The sequence below is a fragment of the Corvus cornix genome, chromosome 6 (genome assembly GCF_000738735.6).
Source record: "Corvus cornix cornix isolate S_Up_H32 chromosome 6, ASM73873v5, whole genome shotgun sequence".
NCBI lineage: Eukaryota > Metazoa > Chordata > Aves > Passeriformes > Corvidae > Corvus > Corvus cornix.
This window is the reverse complement of record NC_046336.1, coordinates 27,848,000-27,868,757: the sequence shown is the minus strand read 5'-3', so window position 1 is coordinate 27,868,757 and position 20,758 is coordinate 27,848,000. Positions and strand designations below refer to the sequence as shown.

Sequence of the window (20,758 nt, the reverse complement as noted above, 5' to 3'; positions counted from 1 at the left end):
AGATTCAATATAAGAAGATTGCCAAATAAATTTCTTTTCAGTTCTGCCCACTGTTAAACTCCTGCAGGGGGCTGGAAATATATCAGGGTCATTAGTCTTAATACACAGTGCTTAAAGGTGAAGTGAGTAGTAAAAGAGTTTAATACAGTTTAATACTGGCCTCTACCCTCGAGAATCCTCAGGGTTCTGACAGAGCACTCACCTAATTCATCAAACAATCCTTGAGCCCTGTGTTCCCAAGGGACACACCTTCCACCCAGCTGGGGTTTGAATAAAACATTTCCTTTGAACACCTGGTTCTTTGTTAGGACTTCCTGGAAAGCCAAGCAATGTGCATTTCTGCTGGAGGCCTCCTATGAAAACAACTGACTGAGATGTGGAGAGCTACATACACTCCCACTCCCTCATTCTTCTACTGGAAATACCTGTGTGTGCACAAACCTGAGGAGAATTTATCCCTGTTCTTAGTCTTTTCCAAACTACTTATTTGCCTCATTTATTTAGGATAAAATTTACCCTGTTATTTAAAAAATCACTGATGAACATAAATGTGGATAATTTACTAATGCTGTTATGGTTAAAAAAAAACCCTAATGAGCTAATTTGAGTTGATTTTTTTTTAATTTAACAGGCTTTGATGCAGCAAAACTGATAATTGGAAACAGGTCCCACCCACATTTTAATTTCTTGGTTCAGTCATATCCCCTGGTTAATTAAAAAAAAAAAAAAAAATTAAAACCCCTGCTTTATTGCCAAATTCTTAGCTAATGAATACACAAACTTAAACTGAGGCTCAAACTCTCATTCTCAACTCTGACATATAAAGCACTGTAAAATAATTCATTATTTAATATTAAGAAAGCTGGATAAAACTAATTAATGCCAAAACTTAGCCCACAGCACAACATTAATTAAAAGTTTGCCCAACAGCTACCTCCCTGTTCTAATTAGCATCGCTGATTTCGAGAAACCACTAAGAAATTAAGACAAACATATAATTCCAACTTCATCTTTCATAAAGATCTCTTTGATTCAACTTTCAAACATCAATAATGTGCCCTTTTAATATGAATTTGGAGACTTCCAAAGCAAAGACAGCTCTCTCAAGCACATTATATTTCATTTCTAATAGACTGTTGCAGATTTTCTGATCACTTGTTAACAGTGGTTGAAATCCAGGCCAAAATTATTGATACAGAAGACAACCAGACAAAAATAATTACACCCCACTGAGCTGTATATTATATGATATAATATCTGGCCCACGCTGCCCCATTTGCATTAGCCACAAAGCAACCATTCCATGGAGCATGTGATATTTCAATTCCCTGGCACTAGAGTCTGATAATCTTATTTGGCATTAAACAACCAGCACTATCAAAAGGGCAAAACATGGGTCATAATACATGTTTCTGAAATGTTGATGATAAAAAAAAGCTGTGCACTGACCTCATTAATAAAAGTCTGGGCTCCCCGTGGGCTGAGGAGTAAGATAGCCCTTCGCAACGTGTCCCGATAGCGGTTCAGCTCTTCCGTTTTCATGGTGGTAAAAAGGTTGGAAAATACTCTGCTGATGTTCCTGTCCACTTTTTGTAATGATACATCAAGTCCCAGTCTTGAGGCCTGATCGAGAAATCCCTGCAGTCCACGTATATCTGTAACACAGGAGGAGGGGAAAAAAAAAAAAAAAAATAAAGAAAAAAGAGAAAAGAAAAAAGCCACTGCATCAACCTCCACCAGTTAGGAAAGCAGCACTAATTAGGTAGGAAAAAAAATTCCTGCAGTGCTCTCTAAAGAAGAGTATTCCACATAGCCATCTTCCACAGCTCCCTTTCACAGTCAGTGCCAACAGGGAAACTCCATCAATTACCTTTCCCTGAGGTCTGACAATGACTCTTAGGAAGAGCCAGTTCATTTATCTGGGTGGCTCTGCAAACCTCCCCAGAGGCTCAAGGATACGGGGTTTAATACTGCACAAGCAACAAAGTCCCGCCCCAACAGCATCACAATTCAAATGCAGAAATCCAAGAACAGGTAAATAAGCAGGGGATAAATCACTCACCCCTAAACTTCTCTCCTTCTACCACAACCTCACACAGCTGCTTTTGCCAAGAAAAAATTACAATATCCAGAACATACACAGCCCTTCTTTTGACTTCCCCTTTTTTTTTCCTGTCAATAACCTACTGTTATGTAAATAACCTACCTAGCCAGATGTTTACTATTTATCCATAAACTTATAAAAGGATACACAAAGCCCCAGTCTATTGGAATATATTACAGTGTTAAAATAAAAATAAAATAAAATAAAATATAAACAACAAGTGGTTCAAGAAGAGAAATCATGCAAACAAGCCCCTTCAAAACATATTAGTTTAAGCTCTGTGCCTCAACCTCAGGATGATTGAAAAAATAAATTTTCTTAACCACACTTGACATTGAGGAACACATTTCATATGTTCGTGCTAAAATCTGCTTGTTCAAACTGTACTCAGTCTTCATGACTCTCAGCATTTGTGTGTAATAAATGTCTGAGTTTTTATTTTGTAGTGAAATTTAGAACAAGAAAAATGTCAAAGCTTATATTGAACCAGGTTGCTCTCAAAATTAGCAGTGACTCGATCACAGCTGTACCATGTCCTTAGAAGCCTTTAACTTTATGGGAAACATGTCTAACTTATCCTGCAAAAGAAAGTATTGAAGCCTCTCAAATTCATTTCTCATACTTCTGTCATGAAATTTCAGCTCATGGGTGAAGCCGAATTCTGTAAGTTAGAGCACATTTACTGATCCCATAATGAAACCTTCTCTTCAGAAAACTTCACTGTAACTCTAACAATCTCTAAAAACTACATTGTAACAGCTGGTGGGTAGTTTTGGGGTTTTTTTAAATCCTGAAGTAAACACGTTGTGTGTCCTGGGTTGCAGTGTATTCTATCACCATCCTCAGGAGCTGTTGAAACCAGGTGGGGCAGTGTTTCCTTGCCTCCTCCCCCCAGACTATCTTGCTGTTAATGGCCCATCATTGTCCTGCTGCCTGACTCAGAGATAACTCCCTCCGGACTATCTTCTGTTAATGAGCCTAATCAACACTTGGCCTCAGGACTCATTACCCCATTGTGAGATGCTCCACCCAGAGGGAGGAACCAAGCATCCCATCGTGGATATAATCTGAGATTCTGAACACCAAACAGAACCTTTCCACTGGATTTCCAGAGGACAGGAGCTACACAGCCACCACTGGACCTGAGGAAGAGCAGACTCTTTTACTACAGGATCACTGCTTCAGAGGACTGCAGCCACCATTCTACCAGGCTGCTACCACCACCCTGCCTAACAGGGTGCCAGGTTGTATCTGGGCTCTGTCAGTTTGAACCAGTGTTTTCTTTTATTTTTTCCTTTTCTTTAATGCCCCATTAAATTGTTATTCTGACTTGGTGCCTCCCACTGGTTTGTTTTCAAACTAGTACATTGTGACACTGCTAAAGTCAGATGATGGAACCCAGTAGCACTCCCTGCTGCCCCACCTGAGTGGGCTCGTAGACCATCCCCAAACACGGTGTCTCATGGCCACAGAATATACATATGAAGTCCTTTTTATCCCCCTTAAAAGTTGCCATATGAAAACTGATACAAGTAACATCTTGTGAGGACACACCAGTTTAGCTCACATACAAGTGTAAGAGCTTCACACCTCCATCCAAACATGAGAATGCTTGTTAATGGGATTAATTCAGCTTCAGAAATCAGCTGAATTGCAGAGAGACATCAGAAATGGTAGAAACTAATCTTGGGCTGTGCCAAGCAAAGCAGCCTCCCTACTGACTTTTTAATTTTGGTTTAGTTGATGTGATTGTCCAGCCAGCCACACCCTCAGGAAAGGTGCACTCAACGAGGGCTGTGCTGATCTTTTGCTGCTCAACTTAGACAAGTCCACAGTAGCTTTGTCACACTGTCATAAACCTTAGACTTGCTTACCATCCAAAATCCCAAGCCAGGGTGGAAAGGAAGGGATTTATTGTTATTCAGGAATTTCTGGAAAGCGACAGAGGACTTTAGCATGTGTATAACTGCTAAATATTGCAGGGGTGCTGAAATAATGACAGTGACAAACAGATATCATTTACAGGTTAAAGCATTTCACTAAAGTTGTCAAAGTAAGTTTGGATTTTCTTAATTTAAATTCATTAGACAGTATTCTTTACTATACCTATGCAGACTTTACGGATACATGCAACAAAAAACACAAAGATTTTTCTTTTAATGATGTTTAGTCCTTCAAAATTACTGCAGTACTTGACAAGCAGTAAGAAAATTCCCTTTCTCATGGTTTAGTAATGACTTGTCTTTTTGTGCAAGCCTTCCAAGAAAAGCTGTTTACAAAATATTAACTGAGCTGACGTTGCTCTGGGGGGTTTTGCCTCACGTTTTCAGCTGACCTGATGAACTACTGGTTAGAGACATTCTTGTAGGCCAGTGCAAAATACTTGATATACTTGGTAAGGCTATCTGGACTTGGAAGGGCATTTTATACTCCCTTATAAACCTTTCCCTCAAGGAACACGAACTGTTTTCTGTTTTGAGAAATGGAAAGGATTCTGAGTTTTTCCAGCTTGGTGAGAAAGCACAATCTGAGAGGGATGAGATTGTCCAAGCTCAACCGTGCAACTTATACCTGTGAAAAACTCACAATCTGTGAGTTTTTCACAGATATAAGTGAATGTGAATTTATTCAGTGTTGGCAATTAAAAAGAACTGTGTGATGATATCTTCCTGAATGCCGACATGCCTGCTCCTACTTGACACTGGGAAAAAGAAGGAGGCTTGATGGGAATTCAAAGGTGGAAGTGGGAACTGAAGAGAATTGTTTGAGGAGGTGACTAACAACTTTAGGTGCCTACATAATGGAATCTTTTTTCACAAGTAATTATTCACAACCATTACCAAGAGGGCAATCATTTCTTAAAATGTATCAGTACACAAATACACAAACACATGCCCATATGCAGGAGCATCTGTTTATAAGACATAACAAATTAGGCTCAGTCTTATTTTATCTGACATCATACAAGGAAGTGAGCGCCCTCATTTTTATTTTTTCCTCCACTTAGATGATCACAAGTCCATGCAACATTAAAGAAAAACAGAGCTTTGCTCCACAGCAGCTGGAACAGAAATACTCACAGGTAAAGTTATGAATTTCTTTCCACTCCTCATAATTTAGGACTGCTAATCCTTCATTTTCTTCAATGCTAAAAGGAGTTTTATACAGTTCACACAATTTTATAAAAATAAAGGGTTCTATAAAGAGTTTTGTCTGTTAAAACACATGTTTAAATAAATGTTTCCTGTCTCTTGTAGTCTTAACATTGACTTTTTATTAAAAAGTTCAGATTCTAACACTAGAGAGTTATCCTGGACCATTACTCACGAAATAATTCCTTGTGCCCATTCATTTCACACTTCCTAGAGAAAGTATAAGCAATCCAAATTCTCACTTCTGTCTGGAACACCTGACAAAGGACAGACCAGTTTGTTGCAGCTACACAACCTACAGCTACCTCTGCCTTCAGTCTGCAATTACTTGTTTTTGCTCAGACTGTAGCCCACACTCGGCCTTTGAAATCACATAATCCTATTTCATTTTCTAATTGCCCACCTGATTTGTCCATGCTCAGCATGAGGACTTTCAGAGGCAATATTTGAACATTTCCCCTTAGAGAACATCAGTTTCTTGAAGATGATGAAACACACCCTTCAGAAGGAAAACCACCCTAGAGAAAACGCACCTCTCATAGAAGGGATCCATAACACCATACAGTAATTGGGTAAGTTTACAATACTCTGGTGTCAACCACAAAAATGGAATCAGCAGATTGGAACCAGAACTAGAAAAAAGTGAGGAAAAAAAAAAAAAGGGCAAATTTCTTATGAACATTGTGCCCCTTCTGCTACATCTGACCAGAGAGAGAATCTCTCTGTCTGAGAGCCTTCCTAATGCTGACAGATAAACCGTATGTGCAGGTCTGACAACAGAAGAACAGGACAATTTTGGGGATAACCATTAAAAGGAGGGAAGGACAGCTTTGATACACTGCTAAGATACGAATTCTGTCACTGTGACTACAAAACTAGTGCTTGCCATAAATAAAGGGCTTTATTGTACTATAAGGAATAATGGAATATGTAACTTCCTGCTGGAGGTTAGGTTGGTTACTGTGCTGGCTGATTGGAACACAAACATAAAAGAATAGTACTAAATGTGGCATTAGCTACCTGTAAAGCTTATTGTCACCTACAAAGCACTTCATTTTTATTACATTACTAACAATCCTTTTTATACAAAAAAGTTCACAGAGTTTACTGTAGCATTCATCTTTCATGAATTTACAGGATCTGATTCTTGGCCTTGACAAAAGAGCTTAAAGCTATTGTTTCTGTGTAAAACAGCTGTGTGGCTGGGCACAGCTGGCCTTTTAGGATGGCTCATTGCAGAAAAGAATTTCCAGGAGGTAAAGAGCACTATATCATCATTTCAACACCAGTTTCTAACCCCACTTGACAGAAATAGAGGCAGCACATGGCCAGGAAACATTTTACTTTGGGTGGAAAACAGCTGGAAGCAAACTGAAGCACCAAGTTGGAGCTGAAAGCACAGCTAAAGAAGCACCAGGACATAATTTCACAGCCTGTCATTCTAATCCAAGCAAATTCTGGGAGGCCTAAGTGTCGTCACCGAGTTCTGTTTTCAAATAACCTACGCAAATCCTTTCACTGGTACATTTGTAAAAGGGAAAAATAAATAAGTGTGAAAAACGATGAGATCAGGCAGGATATGGTGAGGTTTGGAGTTTTCTCATTTGCAGGTTGCAGGCTCTATACTTCACACATTTTTTTTCTCAGTGTCAGTTTTATTTGAGCATTATTTTGACGATATTTAAAGTAGTGAGAAGAGTGTCAAGAAGGCTTGGATAGTTTCATTGTTTTAGCATTTATACACTTATAAGAATATATTTACCTTTTCCAAGAATTAGGAAGGGTATTCAAGGCATTGTTCTTTATACTTAAACTCCAAGAGAAGAGGAAAAAAAAGAGATTATTTCTTCTCTTTCATTCAAAGATATGCTTTACTGTCATTTTGATTCCCTTCAAATTGCACAGGATACTTCCCATTTATTATTTCATTTCTTGGGACAGAATAAAACACACATTTCTAGGATCCATTGATTTGAAAGATAACATATAAGCACTCTGGAACAGGTTTCCTAAACCACTTCAGTTTCATGGGTTTCATTCTTTTTATTTTACGTTGGCTGTTCTCCCTCATTTTCACAACTGCAAATTGTTTGCATTAGAAGTAAGGGATAATATGCCTGGTGTTAGAAACAGAGACACACATCCTGATGATTAGACTCTTGCTGCATTGTCAGCTTTCTGAATAAATTATTTTGAATACCATCTTTGTGTCCTTGCTGCAGATAATAACCTACTCGAAGGATCTGAACATATTCTAGAATTTTAAAAAACTGGAAGTGGACATATTTCTCTTATTCTCTTATTCTTCAATCAATAAATAACCAAATTTTATTTCTTCAAACAATAGAAAGAAGATTACTATTTATGTTTCCAAAAGGGAATTATTTTGTCCAAATCATCTAGAAGAATAAGACTTTGAGCAAGGACTGAAACTTTCAATCTAAAATACTCACAGAATCATTTTAACTGCTCAAATAGAGTGAGTAGACCAGAAAGTATAACAACACAATCTGTTACGATAGGTATGACTGCATAAATATTAGAACATAAATGCTTATTGGAGCCAAGAACAAATGTGAAGTGATATTAATAAAATATATTTTCTACTTTTTTTCTCTGCTCTTACCATCTCTCTCCAAGCATGTATTTCTCACTTCACCCAAATCATTTCTTCAGGTGTCTTTGCCTGCCGTATTCCCACAATCACTGCTAAGATAATTTTTTTCTACAAACATTGGAACTCACAATTTCAAACTATGTCTGATTTAGTTGCCTCACTCCTAATTAAGTTTTAGTTTGAGAACTTTCTGCTAAAAAAAATATCCTTGGCTTCTTGCATGCTTTTAGATACGCCAGCGTTCACAGTAACACCTCTGCAATTATATCCCATTTCCTTTTTCTTTTTTTATAAAGAAATGAAGTCAGTAACTCAGTAGTTGTTATTATAGCAAGCAGATATAATATCAAGTACAATAAATCCATTAATTAAATTGGATACTTTCTATTATTCAGTTTAGATAAGAACAGCTGGACCAAATGAGACCAGACAGGAAGTTCTGCTGAGCTCCGTGACCCGTCTCTGACAAACAGAGTGCAAACCAGGAGGAACTGTGGATACTTCCCCTGAATATTCTCCCAACAATTCAGTTTGCAGTGCGGGGAACTCCTCAGACAAATGTGGTTTCTCTGTATTTCTATGCACTAATGGTCTACGTAACTCTCCATAGCTTTCTCCTCCACAGAACAGCTCAGTTTCCCTTTAAGCAAATGTAAACTTGGAGCATCCAAATCAGTTGACAACAAGCATAATAACCTGGGAATTTTTGGAATCCCACTAGATCTCCCATTTCCCAATTTTCCCTTTCTCTCCTGGACAGTTCTACTAACAGGGATCAAACACAAAGCAACATGCCAGCACTTGCACTGCCTGACCAAACAGGCCTAGAAGCTGCATAGTCCCTTCTCAAAGACATGAGAGAAAAGCAAGAAATCAGAAGAAATCAGAGATTTCAGGAAAAAAATAAAGCAGGCTATCAGAAACTTAAACTTTGAAAAATGCATAGAATATTGATTCACCATTTAAACTGAGATCACAGACTGACATTTGACCACCTCTCCACAGAAACAGAAAGTCCTACCATGTGTGTTTCAGTCCAAGCATGAGGATTAACCAAGTGCAAACTTCTACTCCGAACTCCTTGTAATATCAAAGGTTGAAGTTTCCATAATGGCTGCAGAAATTTTCTATACTGCCCACATCAATACTATTTTCAGACTTTCAAAGATAAAAGCTACTTTGAATAGAGCCAAATCACAGGTTATTTCCACTCCCAAACAGATGGAAAAGGGACAGAATGCACCATAAAGCCAGATGTGTTGCATGCATAAACAGATGTTTCCAGACACATCATAAAAGGTTAAAAATACTTAAGTTACTCTGCACAACTGATGTTTCACACCTGAAACAGCTGATCCAATCTGAAGGTAACTGGAGCTTCCCAGGAGGCCCAGAAGCACAAAAGCCTTTTCAAGGCTACAACAGCCCTTTCACATTTAGCATGAAAGGTCAGCTACAGGTCTCTCCTGCTGGATTTTAACACTTGGCATTCAAAAGCACAAGGAAAAGCACCTCAGGAAATTCATTACTGTTGGAAAAAAACATGGACATATGCTATAATTGATGTAAAAAGGGAATTCACTGAAGAACCAGCATTTCAATTCAAATCATCCATTCAATTCTTCCAAGTGCAATAATTGCCAACTGTTTGCCCAATGGTAAAGCTCAGAAATGAGCTGTGACAGCTTCTCACCTCACTACTGCTGTTTATACATTAAAATACCTTTCAAGACACTACACAGTGCAACTGCCATACCTTCTTGTGAGACCAAAAATACCTGTATTGGCAGAAAATATGCTTTTACTGATGTATAGACTCAGTTTAAATGAAATATTTTTTGCATAAACTAATTTTAATCATTGCATTAAACTGATGAGTTTAATATTTGCTGTGACTGAGTACCAGCAAATCTAAACATCAATCCACCAGGACCTTAGGAAAACATATCTTTTACCCTTGAAGGGCTGAGATGCAGCTTCCTGAAGCCATATTGTTTTTCATGAATATCTGAGTTAATAGTAGTCACTTAAGATGTTAGGACTGTACACATGTCAGCTTTCACACAAACGTAGCTGTTACTGTGTGGTAACTTGGGTTATTGTATTTTGACACTTGAAGAACACCCTTCAGAAATAAGACCAGTGACCCTAAACTAGGGATAAGCAAATACAAATAAAAGCATTCTGAAACAAACCAAATGTGCAAAGAGCATGCCTGAAATAGAGAGGAAAATGTTCTCTTTTCTCATTCAGAGAAAACCAGAAGTAACTTGAGAATTTGAGAGATTCATTCTCTGCACGTATAGCTAAATGTCCAGCAGAGAAGTTAGAAGCACATCCCTTTGGATTTAATGGATTGCAGAGTGAGTTTCTCCCCTGTTTAATCAGCTTTAAATACTGCACATTCCAATCTCAAGAGAGACGGCAATGAAATTACTGCAGATAAAGAAATTAAATTGCCCCTTGAGGAAAGGCTACTGGCAGGAAGACCTTATTCTTTCATATGTGTGACAGTAATTATTGCTTGTGTTCATACAACTCCTTTCAGCTAAGGATCTCAGTGTACTTTATAAACACCTGGACAGCATAAAAAAATATAAATACATGTCACAGGAGCTAGTTGCTCTTATCTGCTTAACTACATGCCAGCAAATAATAATTCAACTCTTTATTGGTGCGGCCTCACTTTGAATACTGTATGCAGTTTTAGGCATCAAAATATAAGATCTAAAGCTATTAAAGAGTGTCCAGAGGATGGTGAAGGGCCTTGAGGGGAAGCCGCATGAGGAGCAGCTGAGGTCGCTTGGTCTGTTCAGCCTGGAGAAGAGGAGACTGAGGGGAGACCTCACTGCAGTCACAACTTCCTCGTGAGGGGAAGAGGAGGGGCAGGCACTGATCTCTGCTCTGTGGTGACAGTGACAGGAGCTGAGGGAATGGCCTGGAGCTGTGCCAGGGGAGGTTGAGGCTGGATATCAGGAAAAGGTTCTTCACCCAGAGGGTGGTCAGGCGCTGGAACAGGCTCCCAGGGCAGTGGTCACAGCTCCAAGGCTGGCTGAGTTCAAGAAGCATGTGGACAATGCTCTCAGGCACAAAGTGTGACTCGTGGGGTGTCCTGTGCAGGGCCAGGAGTTGGACTCGATCCTTGTGGGTCGCTTTCAGTTCTGCTTATTCTGTAATTCTGTGATTGAAGAAACCTTCTCTCATTTCTCTAGGTTCAAGTAAAAGTTGTGTGTCTGGGCACACAAATCACAGAGAGGCCATCAGAGCTGACAGCTCTAATGCTGTTGGCACCCTCCAGGGATGGAGTCTTCACTGAGGAAACAAATTCTCTACTAGGTTACTATTTCTCAGCCAGTCTCACATTTTTCATAACCAAGTCGTTAATGATGTTAATTTGGTACTATCTCCAATCGCCTGCACTGCCACTTGGGCAGGTGCCCCAGTTTCACTCCGTTGCTCCCTCTCCAGAGCATTCAGCACAAGGTGAGTTCAGGGGCTCTGAGCCCAGCCCTTGTCTGGAGCCTCATCCCCAGGAGCCCTCCCTGACTGGGTGGGCAGCTGGCTGCAGTTCTAAGGCTCTGTGTCACCACACCACAGGCACCAGAGGGACACCGGCTCACCAGGAGCCTGAGCTGCACAGAGCTCACTGCCCTGCCAAGCCCATCCTGAACTACTTGGCCAGTATTTGCTCATGTGCTGGCAAGGCAAGGACAATGGTGGGCATATTTTTAGCTCAGAAACAGGGAAGGAGGACCCTTTGGCTGATCATTATTTTATTTACATGATGTCCATCAGGCCATAATGAGTATGTTAGTACTGGAAGTTTAATTTCCTTGGATAGCTGTTTGACTCACAAAGTGCATTTTTATATAGACATTGAATTTTGAAAATGAGAAAAAAATATGCATCCTTCTTTAATTTCCTACTTTTTTTTAAAGGCCATTTTTCCAATATAGTCTCCATAAAACTCTGCAGAAAAATGCAAAGGGATAAAAAATCAATTGTAGATTCCTCTGTTCTCCAGTGTTTTCTGACAAGAGCAAGATGAGAAGGATCCCTACTGAGATAACAAATCTCTTGGCAGGAGAAAGAGGGAGTTGAAAATAAAAACTAAGTTCATGTCACATATAATGACCACAAATTACTCCCTCTTGTAGGAATATGCCAATAACAAACAAACAAAAAAAAAATCAATTGCCAATTATTCATTTCCATTATGACAACTACTATAGTACAATGGCAAATATAAGTGCTCCATTCCTAACAACAGAACTCTGAACGTGGGGGAGGGAGGGGGAAACACAAAAACAACATGCTAGAGAACAAAATTATAAAACTTCTTGGTTTTTTTCATCAGCTGCATCTTCCTCAGGCATCCCTCTCTTAGCTCCATGCTTTGGGAACATAATGAGTAATTATTACTGAAAAGACAATGGGTCACACTGAGGTGGAACACTGCAGCAGGACTACTGTCAGAAGACTCTCCACTCTTCATACTGTAAACAAAATCAGCACATTTTTACAAACCAAAAAATGAGATGTTGCAGGCCTTAGTCCCACAAACATTCAAGTCTGTATTTTGCTCTGTGTGAGGAGACTCAATGCCAAGTCTCCTCCCACGTACAAAATCACTCAACATATGAGTAAGTGCTCACATAGTTACTACACGCTGCAATTTATTGCTACGATGATGATAATCAGGACGAACACCTAAAACACACAGGACACACACCTTTCTGGATGTGAAGTCCTTCTTTCTCAAAACAGCAATAAAAAACCCAAGCAAGAAAAAGCTTCTCAGCTTTTAAATCAATGCACCTCTGCAACTCTTCTCTGTAAGCTAGAATTCTGATAGTTTAGCAGCTTATGTTCATGATGGAATTTGTGGCCTTTGTGAAGGCACTGTGTACTTTTTTTTCTTCTTTTTACTTTATTTCTATAGAGCCACAGCAAAGAGAAATATTTACAGGCCTAGGACAACAGTGTCTCCTCACTAAATACTCAGCTGTAGAAAAGGACAATGGTAAGCAGATACCTGAGGAGACAGCCCTTCGCATCCAAGAGCAAGATGTATTCAGGGTTCTCTGTTTACTTCAGTGGCAGCAGGGCGTCTATTTGCATTTTTATGAAGTTGGGGCTTACTGTACCATCTCCTTTATGTGTATTTATGAATAACTGAATTGAGAGATCTATATGCATCAGTAAATTTTAATTTGGTTCTAAGACTCAGAGACCAAGGAACTCCCTCAAAATCTGACAAGCTTTTATCCACTTATCACAGTCATTAATCTGAAGGCCATTTAGGAATTCCAATATACCCTAAAGTTAATATTTCAAGAGGTCTTACTTTTTTCCCCCTAATTAACTTAATTCCTTAGCTAATGTCTTCTAATTTACTGGAAAGGAGGCAGGCAACTCCAAAAGTCACCAGAGGAAATGTTATTAGAAAAGGATGTGAAGGACACCTCTGGCTGAGCAACACCATGCAGGTGCTGCTATCTTTGGTGGGTGCTGGCACATCCACACATCTGAACATAGCTCAGAGCAGAGCAGACACTGTGCTAATTCCAGTTACTTTAAATAAAGCAATGGCTTGGAAGAGGACAAGATGTCATGCCAGAAAGGACAAGATAATGTGTTACTGCCAGACATCTCAAAACCCATCAATCAGGTAAAGAGAAAGGACTAACATAATTACTGACTTCTCATTTTTCTGTTCTTGTGGAGAAGCTGGAAAAGGGAAAACAGAAACCCCTCCTTAAGAAGAGATTACAATCACTACAATGCAGTGAAAGGAAAACAAAAAATATTAAAACTACAGCTAATAAATTCACATAACTTCCACATATTCCATTTTCTGAGGGGGAAAAAATTCTAAATCTGCTGAGTTCACAGGAACAATTCAACTATGTGATGTTTTATAAAGACATGGAAAGTCTATTTGAACTCTAGATGAACCATACAGGGTTTTTATTTTTATTTCTACCTTTCATTCTGCTCTTCACTCCAGGCAGACTCAATCTCAGGTTTTTATTCTGGGGACACAACACATCAAGTTCTTCCTCTTTATAGTTTGAAGATAACTTCCACATACTGCAGTTAATCATAAAAGGAGCAGATGAGAACTAACAGTTCTCATTCTACTAGCTCATTAATGCACCAAGTGTAAATAAGGCCTCTTTTAGTTGTCTTAGGGTTTGAGTTTATTGATCATGATAATCATAGTGCTTTTCCCCTACATAATATGTTCAATCACTTCTGCATCTGAAATATATTTGGTTATTATAATTAATAACTTGGGGCAGGGGGGAAGCAGGATTAGACACTTCTTGTCAGAAGAACGTGGCCTGGAAGGCCACTTAAGAATGCCAGCTGGAAATCTTTGGAAGGCAAAATAACACTGAATGGGGGTTTTTGCTTTGTCATTTTATCCTCCTAATTTCCTCCTTTGAGCAAAAATGAGGTTCATTCAAGTTCAGGCATTTCTTCAGATCTCTTCATTCATTCATATAATCATTTTTCTCACTATCAAGAGGTTGCTCTTGGTCACAGAGTGCATTAACAGATGTCATCTGCACCTTTTTCCTTCTCACCCTAAACATCCCCATACAAGCCATTCACCTGAGAGTTGGACTCGATGATTCTCACAGGTCCCTTCCAACTCAGAACATTCTGTGACCTATTTAGATGCATTTCCTGCCATGGCACTACACTGACTTCTACAGCAGCAGAGACAATACAGCTGTAAACTTCAGGGAATGAGACAGCGATGTAAACTGCTGGAAACACCGTGACTTCAAAACCTTCTAGCAAGAGGTTGCAGATACAGTTTCACACTTCATTTCTTCTGACATGTCCCCAGAAACACCGCTGCGCGTATCCAGTGACAGTACTCGAAACCACACACCCCAGCCACCTCCGAGGCTTTATTACACTAGCTACTGTTTCCATGAAAAAGAAACATTTTTTTTCCCCTGGAAACAAGTGCTCAGTGTTTGTAGGAACAGAGGTCTTTTGCTCAAAAGACTGGAATGAATGATCAGCAAAATGTGCTTTAACACCGGAAAAAGAGAGAGCTGGAAGTTGAGCTCTTGAGATTTAGGAGGTCACTGAATGCATTCTTTAGACAGCAGGACCAATTTTTTTCTTGTTTTTTATGTAGAAAGAGTCTAATACTAAAAATACCGGTTTATCAGTTTCTGATTCTATTATAATAGTATCCTGATTTATTCTTTCCTTCACCCCCCTATCACCAAGCCTTACAAGTAAAAAAAAAAAAAAAAAAAAAAAAAAAAAGACATTTTCCTGTGCTTTCTGAATTTAAATGATCTTCATTCTTCTGGTTTATACTTCAGTGATTGAAGCCTACCATTTTAATTGCCCTTTAATGAGTGGAATAAACCCCTGTTCTCTTACAGAGACCCCACTCATCTCTATATGAAGTGATCAATGATTTATTGATTCCAAAGTGCTGAGAGATTTACATATATATACATAAATGTATATATAAATATGCATATATAAAATGGGTATGTATACATATAGTAAAAAAAAGTATCTATAAATATGTGTGTGTATATAACATATGTCTATAGATATAAGGACTCTTACCCAGCCTTACAAAAATAAGTTTGACCAAAACCATGAAAATCTGCTTAAATCTCTGTAGCACAAGAGGCAGGAGGGGGTAATAGTATTCCATTGCTATAGCAATAAATAACAAGCAATAAAAACATTTCCCTTGAGCAGCCATGGTACAGTTTAACTGCAGAAGCTGAAGGAGGAATATTAGAATGAATATAGCCTAGTTAATTGAGAATAAACATACCAGGGGAAAAAAAAGAGACTTCTTGAACTTTGCAGTATACTGATGACAATTTGAAGAGACAGTGAGTAAAAAAAAAAACCTACTTAGAAAAGAAGAGAATGAATCATGTGAAATTTGCAGTGGATTTAGTGAAGTGCATAGTCCCATGGGCTAAAGAGATGTGAAGAGAGATAGCAAGGTTGACTGTGAAAATGAAACAACTGGACACTGAAGAGTGCCATGGGAATATTGAGGCAAATTCTTCCAGCAACTACTAAAGAACAGAAAGGAAACAACCAACACAAAGTGAAGTGTATCCTCAAGCCTGCTGCTTCATTTACATTTTTGACCTGGTTCTGAAGAAAGAAAACAAATGAACAAACAAACAAAATTCAAAACCACCCACAAACCAAAAAGGAATTTAGAATAATCGAAATGAACTGTTCAAAAACTTTTCCTTTTTTCTGATTTTATAATTCACTCCTGCAAGTTATTTTTGGTGATGTTTATCTGACACTGCCTTTGATGCTTTATATCTTAATTTGTACTCTTCCTTTTTTTATCCAACCTATCCCTTATTCCCAAAGCAATAAATAGTCGCTTTGACTTACAACTCCCTTCAGCCAACTGAACAGGATTATATACATATATACATACATATATATATATATAAAGCTGATAAAAAATGAAAGTTCATATTTTGTAAGGCTCTTTATGTAAGACAAGGGTTTGAGCTTTTTTTTTTTAATTTCTAACTGTAAATTGTATTTACAATTTTAGCATGACGCTGTCAGTGGAAAGATTAAAATAAGCTCCAAACACAGCCTTTAAAGATACAAGCAGCTGTTTGTTGCATTTTCTACATAAATAATAGGACTGAAGAATCAAAGGAACCGGTGTTACTGAAGGGATTTAAAACTCAAGGTTGAATATCGTTCTGTTTTCAGACAGATACTACTGCTTTCTCCTCGTTAAAGACTTTCCAAAGGTCTGCATACACACTCAAATGTCTGATGTCTCACACTCCTCAGATGTCTGATGTCTATTTTTGTTGCAGCCTGCACTTCAACTAATTTGAATGTCTCATATTAGTGTTCTAATTATACATTTCATATAATCTGATTACTGTTACAAACACAAGGGTCAAGCTCCTTTTAAAGTTGCCTAGTTTCTTTTAGCCTCTACTGAAAGTAGCTGAAAGTGATTTTAAAATGACAGTTATTGTATCCTGAAAGTTTATTAACAGCAGCTGATACAATTTTTATGTCTTATGCTACATGGAAAGCAGTAACTGTATAATTTTGTTTCAATGGGCACATTTACTAATGGCAACTTAAGAAAGTTAAGAGTTTATTTTTCTTCAGAGTCGCAGATATAAAATTTTAATGTCATTTTTTCGGTGCAGGTCTCTGGATTAAACTGTCCCCATCCACTCACCTCTCACCAGAGCACCCTCACTGCTGCTCCTCACTCACATTTCAGTCATTCCCTCCCATAAAATCATTAATGGTCTACCACCTTCTCCCCTTTCCCCCAAAAAACACCCTGTTCCACCCTTTAAAATGTCTCTAAAACAGAGCGAGGTGCCCTTAGGACCTGTTCCCCTCAGTGGAACAGCAGGCAGAGCTCTCCCATGCACTGCAAGTCAGCAAGGATGGCCACTGACCTGTAAGGAACTTGGCCAGGCAGGGAGCTGGAGAGCCCCCAAAGCCCTTCCTAATTCATAGGGTCTCACTCTTGCAGGTCATGTTACCCCAAAAGTGCCCTTGCTGCAGGTGACTCTACAGCATTCTTCACCAGTGGTGCCAGAATCCTTTCACGTGTCCCTGAAGGTCTCTGCAAATCCTGTCAACTGCACATGAGCTTTGCTTTTCCCACACCTCCCAGTGCTGCTGCAGCAGGGGATGGCAGGATGCAGGAGAAGGCAAGAGAGCTGCGAGAGCAAGGAAGGAGAGGAAGCAGAGGGGTTTATTCTGCAAAGGCATGCCCTTGACTGGAGAACCGCTGCCTTGTAGGATGGGACCTGGCTGTAACTTGGAAAGCAAACAATCAGCTCCTGAGGGTCCAGTGTTCCACTCAGCAGCAGCAAACTCGCGCAAGGGGTTAAGAACTCATAACGACCAGGCTAGGATCATTCCCTACAATAACAAATCCATTCAGAAGAGGTTTTTTCCCAAGTCTAACAGTACCATTTTTATATGCTGCTGCAGTATTAGGAAGGTACGGTTCCATAGCACACCTCCAAATTTCCCTGTCCCTTTGGGTGGCATGGTACCCCGCCTCTCATACGGACTCCAAGGCTCAGTGTGTGTGAGTTCTTAGCTCCATATCCCACTCTGCTTCCTCTCCATTTGCCTGACAAGGGCTAAGATCAGAAAAGACAGCTTGGTCTGATGTTTCCAGATGGAGAAAGAAGCAGGCAAAGCGAGTCCATTTGGATAGAGTTGGGATGGCCAGCTCACAGAGAGAAAATGCCAGCTCTCCATAGGGGAGCAGATTACTTTTTTTCACGGCTCCCTGCTGTCTTGATCCTGAATAATCTGTAGCTAACTGTGTTCATCAGCCTATGTTCGTCAGGCTGACATGCCCTTCCCTGCAGGTGGCCATTCCAGCAAGCATCATCCAACTATTCTGCAAAAGCAATAATATTAGGAAAGCAATGGCAAGGAACCTTTTGGTACTAGCAGACTTTGATCATGATAATGCTTATTAAATCTGATACGCTGGATGAATACACACAGTTTTATTACTCATCTAAGGAATTGTATTATCATGCATATAAATAATTACATTCTGATATTAACCTCAACCAAGGGCTGTGGTAAAAGAAATTAAAGAAATTAAAGAGATGTAGGCAAAAACTTTGAAAATGCTGTCAAGTCAATAGAGCCATGATTTAAGTGATAAGAACACTCAGTCTTTTCATCACATACAGATAAGGTACAGTTAGAGAGAGTTGGATATTTTGGCCACCAGTAACAACATGCCTGGAAATGCAAAAATTTAACTTGTGATTAAAATATGATTTATATCACTGACAGTGGTAAGTCTTAATCAGTTTTAATAACTGTAACACTGCAAAACTAAATTCTGCATGTTTATTACCAGTGAAAGTAGGCATGTGATTATTAATTTTTAAAAATAATCCTGAAGGGCATGAGCCAGAAAACAAGAGGGAACACTTCCAGACTCCATTTTTACTCTTAAAAATGCCTAAATGATGCAAAGGAATATCTGTAACTATGATTTTAGATATGTAATTCCCAACAACTACTGGAAGAAAAGTAAGTATTTTCAATATTCTAGCATTTAGTTTTACCTTCAAAAAAAGAAAAAATCTTAATACCCACAGCACATTTGAATAAATAACTTGCCAATGCTCTTCATGGTTTTATGGGTTTGCTTATTTTTCATTATCAAGTTATCATGAATTTACTTCTTTGTGGCAGCCTTTCTTGCATGTCATCCACCCAATGATAGGTCCTGTCAGCACTTCATGAGAGAGGATTCATTCTCAGAGGAATTATGTATCCAAACAAAAAGGAAAAATGAGGAAAGAAAAAATTAAGAGTAAAATGATTTAGTCTTTAGAATTGCATTAGAAGTAAACCAGAGGAGATCCTAGAGGCTTCCTATGCTTAAGCTATTCACCTCTGGCTTCTGGCAGGTCTGACAGGATCCTCTTCATTGACATAGTTAGAGGTCTGATGTTGTAAAGAGGTGACTTGTGACAATTTCAGAACTTTCCAGCCTATTCCCCAATAAAACTCTTAAGCTGCTGGATACTTTTAACACTACTCTAAAACAAAACCCTAAAATTTAATTCTGGATGTCTCTGCCTCCATTCACCATCTAAATCATTTAGAGCATTATTTTATATGGTTATTGCAAGGACAAAATGCTTTTAAGTGAGTAAATTATCCACATTCTACATTAACAGCATCGGTATTCACTTAATTTAAATAGTTCATTAAGAAACACATTCAAAGGCTCGGAAATCCCTTGCATTTTATCTTCATTAACATCCAAGCATCTGTGGACCTGGCAGTGTTTGGTTAATGGTTGGACTTAATGATCTTAGAGGTCTTTTCTACCTTAATGATTCCATTCAAAGCCAACCACATAAGAGGAAAGGCATTCACACATTTACAGTTCTCTTCTCTGCCTCGTCCACCAACTACATCTCTGCATAGCCCAGTTAAAAGCTGAATATGGCTTCTCCTGTTGTACTACAATGCATTTTACAAAAATATTTCAGCTGCTATGCCTGGACCAGGGCAATGTGCTGTGCTGTACTCAGAGATATTTTAAAATTAAGTGAAAGAAGTATTTTTTCTTACCTGAATTTCCCTGTTTCAGATCTGCCCTGGAACACCAGCAAGTGTTCCCATAAGCGACTGTAAAGCAGAGCATGGACTGAAGAAAGCTGACTCCATCCCAGCAGACTTGTACACAAGTCATCCACTGCATTTCACTTTTGGCAACATTTGTTGCTGTTTCAATCCCTGTCCTGCCTTAGAACAGCCCCAGAATTTAACCAAAGGAATGGAATTCCAGCCCCACAGTACTAAGAGACAATCAAAACAGCACCATCAACTAAATTTTAAAATTAAATAGTAGCTAGATTTCAGTTATTAAAATAAAAGTAATGAATATAAAAATCTTTAATATTCACAGACTGATAGATTAAAACCATTTGCACCTTGTGACAAAATCTATTTCCTTACATTGTTTACTGCCAGCATGAAGGGACTTAGACTTTAGAGTGACTTATTAGAAATATTACCAGTGATTCTATTCAAGAATCAATTCTTGCTGAAAATATCAAAAAACCCACTAATTAAAAAGCTATATTGGCAAAATAAAGCTGGCCTAATAGGATCCTGGAAGAATCAATCACTATAATCATCTACTGCCATAAACTCTATGGGAAGATTACAAATGTGATGCTTCAAAGGAGGGGAAAATTCTTTTAAAATATAATTTGAACTTTACTTCTGAAATACCATGACCATCACGATCCATCAGCCACAGTCACTGCCCAGACCTACAATAAATCAAAGCTATGATTCAATGGT

The 20,758-nt window shown here is 38.7% G+C and overlaps 1 protein-coding gene across 7 annotated transcripts in view; it reads right to left on the bottom strand.

Annotated features, from left to right (window-relative positions):
• The window catches only part of GRID1 (glutamate ionotropic receptor delta type subunit 1), a 496,708-nt gene that overhangs the window by 223,276 nt on the left and 252,674 nt on the right, over nucleotides 1–20,758 (bottom strand). For all 7 annotated transcript variants that reach the window (XM_039553667.1, XM_039553668.1, XM_039553669.1 and 4 more), the window contains exon 4: nucleotides 1,450–1,655. In XM_039553667.1, the coding sequence (XP_039409601.1) occupies nucleotides 1,450–1,655 (206 nt within the window). The remainder of the gene's footprint in view (nucleotides 1–1,449; nucleotides 1,656–20,758) is intronic.